At 45.2% G+C, this 3,362-nt stretch overlaps 1 protein-coding gene across 1 annotated transcript; it reads right to left on the minus strand.

Annotated features, from left to right (window-relative positions):
* Positions 1-2,441: 2,441 nt before the first annotated feature.
* Positions 2,442-3,145, minus strand: MED28 (mediator complex subunit 28). The gene has a single exon (XM_067770371.1). The coding sequence runs from the start codon at positions 3,042-3,044 to the stop codon at positions 2,505-2,507; it is 540 nt and encodes a 179-aa protein (XP_067626472.1). The 5' UTR covers positions 3,045-3,145; the 3' UTR covers positions 2,442-2,504.
* Between the last annotated feature and the right edge of the window lie 217 nt (positions 3,146-3,362).

The following is a 3,362-nucleotide window of genomic DNA, read 5'->3' on the forward strand; positions in this document are numbered from 1 at the left end:
ACGATGAAGTCGGCGGTACGCTCAAGCGAAATAAGTATGGCCAGGTGGTCGGATGCCAATCTACCATCGGCTGCCAGTTTACGCAGTTTACGAGTTCTGCGCTCACGATTGAGATATCTGGCGAGCTGTGACAGCTTCCTACCATACGTGTGGGGGCGTCTCCGTTTATTGTGCAGAACGTCCTTTCTTCTATTTGATCCGCCAACATCTCACCCCTACTGTCCGCCCGCAAGTTTGAATGCCATAGATCATGATGGGCATTGAAATCGCCTAAGATAATGCGATTGTTGCCAGTAAGGCCCTGATATTAGGGCGGTATCCACTGGGGCAACAGGTGGCAGGAGGGATGTAGATGTTGATGATTTCTAGGTTAGCATCGCCTGACCGGACAGATAGGCCTTGACGTTCTAAGACATTGTCCCTGCGGTCGATGCCAGGATCAAATATATAATATTGCACAGAGTGGTGTATGATAAACGCGAGACCGCCACCATTTCCGCTCTCGCGGTCTTTCCTGTGGACATTATACCCAGAGCAGGTCTGCAATGCAGATCTTGCTGTGAGTTTAGTCTCTTGAATCGCAGCAATGCGGATGTTGTGCCGCTTCATGAAATCGACTATCTCCGTAATCTTCCCAGTTAGTCCATTACAGTTTAACTGCAGAATTCTGAAATGCATAAGGGGAGACGTCGCCACTCTGGGGGTAAGTGACGGGTGACTACGCCTGGGTTGTGGAAGGCCAGGACGCAATTGCTGTTGTGGCCCTGGGACTGGGCGTCCTTGGGCAAGCATTGGGGTACCCGGATGATTTGGGTTTGCGACCTGGCAACATGGCGCGATGAAACCCGTCGGGGGGTTGCCGTCGCGGAGACCAGAACATCTAGGAAAGTGGCACCACCCAAGACAGGAGCTGCATTGGGCGGATGTCGCAAACCTATATATTCTGTGCTGGCAGACGGTGCAAACGGAGGTAGGGACTAAGAGTCTGTTTCCCTGACCTGCACGATTGCTGCCGGAAAAGAGGGGGGGGGGGGGGGGGGGGGGAGAAGACGGGGGCAGGGGCTGATGCTCAGCATTGCTACCAACTCTACTACGAAGGTAGTAGTTATGAGTGGTATCAGCTGTTTGAGTTGTTGGCGCCGTGGGGCGCGAGCAGCAGCGGGTACTTGTTGTGGCTTGCTGAGCAGCGGGGCTGCTGGAAGGTAGTGGGGGGGGGGGGGGGGGGGGGCGCTTAGGCGTAGACTACGGGACGCCCTTGGGCGTGAACAGCAAGGAGCCACAAAAGAATTATAAAAGTTACGTGGACGTCGGGTTTTGGGATCAAGCCCAGAACAACCTGTCCGATGCAACCATCCCTTGCACGAGACACACTGAACAGAGTATGACCGTCCTAAAAAGATTCTTTTCCGGCTGATGCAGCAAAACCATTTCGCAGGACCGGGGTCAGGAGACGGACCCAGATTGGATTCGATGCCTTCCCGGAGTAAGAGAATATGGAGCAGTCCTGCTGCAAGGAGCTGCTGGGAGGATGACAATTTGTGGGAAGGACGAAACAAATTAGATGGGGTCACACTGAAATGACAGTCCTTGGTCGGGAAAAATCCCGAGTCGCTCCAGTACATAGAACCGACTGCCTTGGGAAGCGTCGAGACCCTAGTCACCCACGGGTATGAAAATTACCCTCTACACAACTAAATACTCTCCTGAATTAAAAAAAATGTCATAGTATCTCTAAATCGCGAGTCCCCTCAGAAACCTCCCCTCACCCCACCCTCTCAGCGGGCCTGGTGATGTGCTATACTTGATATCATTCGCTATAATATTTTTTATTGATAAGCAGGTTGTTTAATTAAACACCAAGCAATTACACGGAAGTATATCCACACCACCTGAAAATATGAGTGCCACTGCATATACGTAACATTTTATTATTACGTATAAACAAATAAAAAAATTTGCAATAAATTAATATTGCGACAATAAATTGAGATATAACCTATCCTATCTCTCAAGTTAGATCAAACTACACACGGGGTGCAAAACAAATTCAAAATCATGTCAGTAGTTTAGGAGTCCATCGCGGCCAAAAATGTTGTGACACGTGTTTTTTATATATTAAGATGAATTATTTTGTGCTCCTTAAAATGTTATAAGAATAAAAGCGATATTTATTTTCAAAGTAAATAAAAGTATATATAATTCATGTTAATTTTTGCAATTCGTATGGAAGTGACCAACGTTATAATGTGTAACAGCCCACTCTGTCCCAACCCCACCCGAAAAAAAATTTATTTTCTATCACTTTAAGAGGCTAAATATAAGCAATACACGAAATTTCAACAAAATTCATCTATGTTAATGTTTCTGTCAGTAAATTAAAATATTTCTTAGTGCTAAAATAGTTTTGATATTTTTTTTTTTTTGAATCAAGAGAAAAAATGTTCAGGTTCAAGGAAAAATCTGCCAACTGTTTATTATTCTTAAATTTATTTTAACTAAAATTATCAAAATCGCCTCTGCATTCCGTAACCCTGCATGCTACCCATCATGCCACCTGGACCTGATCTATTCGGACCTTGTGGTATATTCAAGCCCACTGACCCGCTCATTCCAGTTGCTCCCATTCCCCCCGATTCGCTCATCCCAGCGATGGCACCCCCAACCCCTGCTGCGATGGGCCTGTTGTGTACACCTTGGTTTGCTTGTATATCTGATAAGCATGCTTTCCACTCCTCTAAGCGACTATAGTGTTTATTAAGTAATTGTTCTTTGCGAGCGATTTCGTTGCGCAAATCTTGATTTTCATCTTTAATTAACATATCGGGTTTGAGTGTAGATACCAGAAACCGCTTTTGTAGAAAAAATGCTTCCATTTGCCGCGCAACATCTATGAAGCGATTCGTGGTTTTTTGGACTTCCAGCTCAATTTCGTCTTTGTTGGTGCCGGTATTCGGCTCGGGTTTTGTTAATGATAAAAGACATGCTTGAAATGCCTCCTCGAATTCATCCATAAGATTTCCATTTTCATTGTTTGAGGCAGCCATGATTATATATGTATGTGGATAAAACAAATTACTTAAACTTGTCTCAAATCCCAGAAAAACAAAGTTATTGTTTATCGAGTGTCAAATGCTAAGAACCAGGCTTGTAAAGGTTGCCAACGCCTGAAGAGCGAATGCGTTCGCTTTAATTGTAATAAATCAGCTGATACAATATTACCGAGACTCACCGGCAGCAGCAGCGTGTTGTCGGAAATTCTGTTTGCTAGCAAATTTTTGGTTAGGAATCGGTAACGTTTTACAAGACGGTGCTCCACCTAATTTTTATCGAAAATTATCAAAGGTGGTATCGAAAGACGCGGC

Source organism: Eurosta solidaginis, chromosome 1 (genome assembly GCF_040869045.1).
Source record: "Eurosta solidaginis isolate ZX-2024a chromosome 1, ASM4086904v1, whole genome shotgun sequence".
Classification (NCBI taxonomy): Eukaryota; Metazoa; Arthropoda; class Insecta; order Diptera; family Tephritidae; genus Eurosta; species Eurosta solidaginis.

Excerpts from the sequence above, each read along its gene's own strand:
- MED28 (XM_067770371.1), bottom strand. The coding sequence starts at position 3,044 with ATGGCTGCCTCAAACAATGAAAATGGAAATCTTATGGATGAATTCGAG.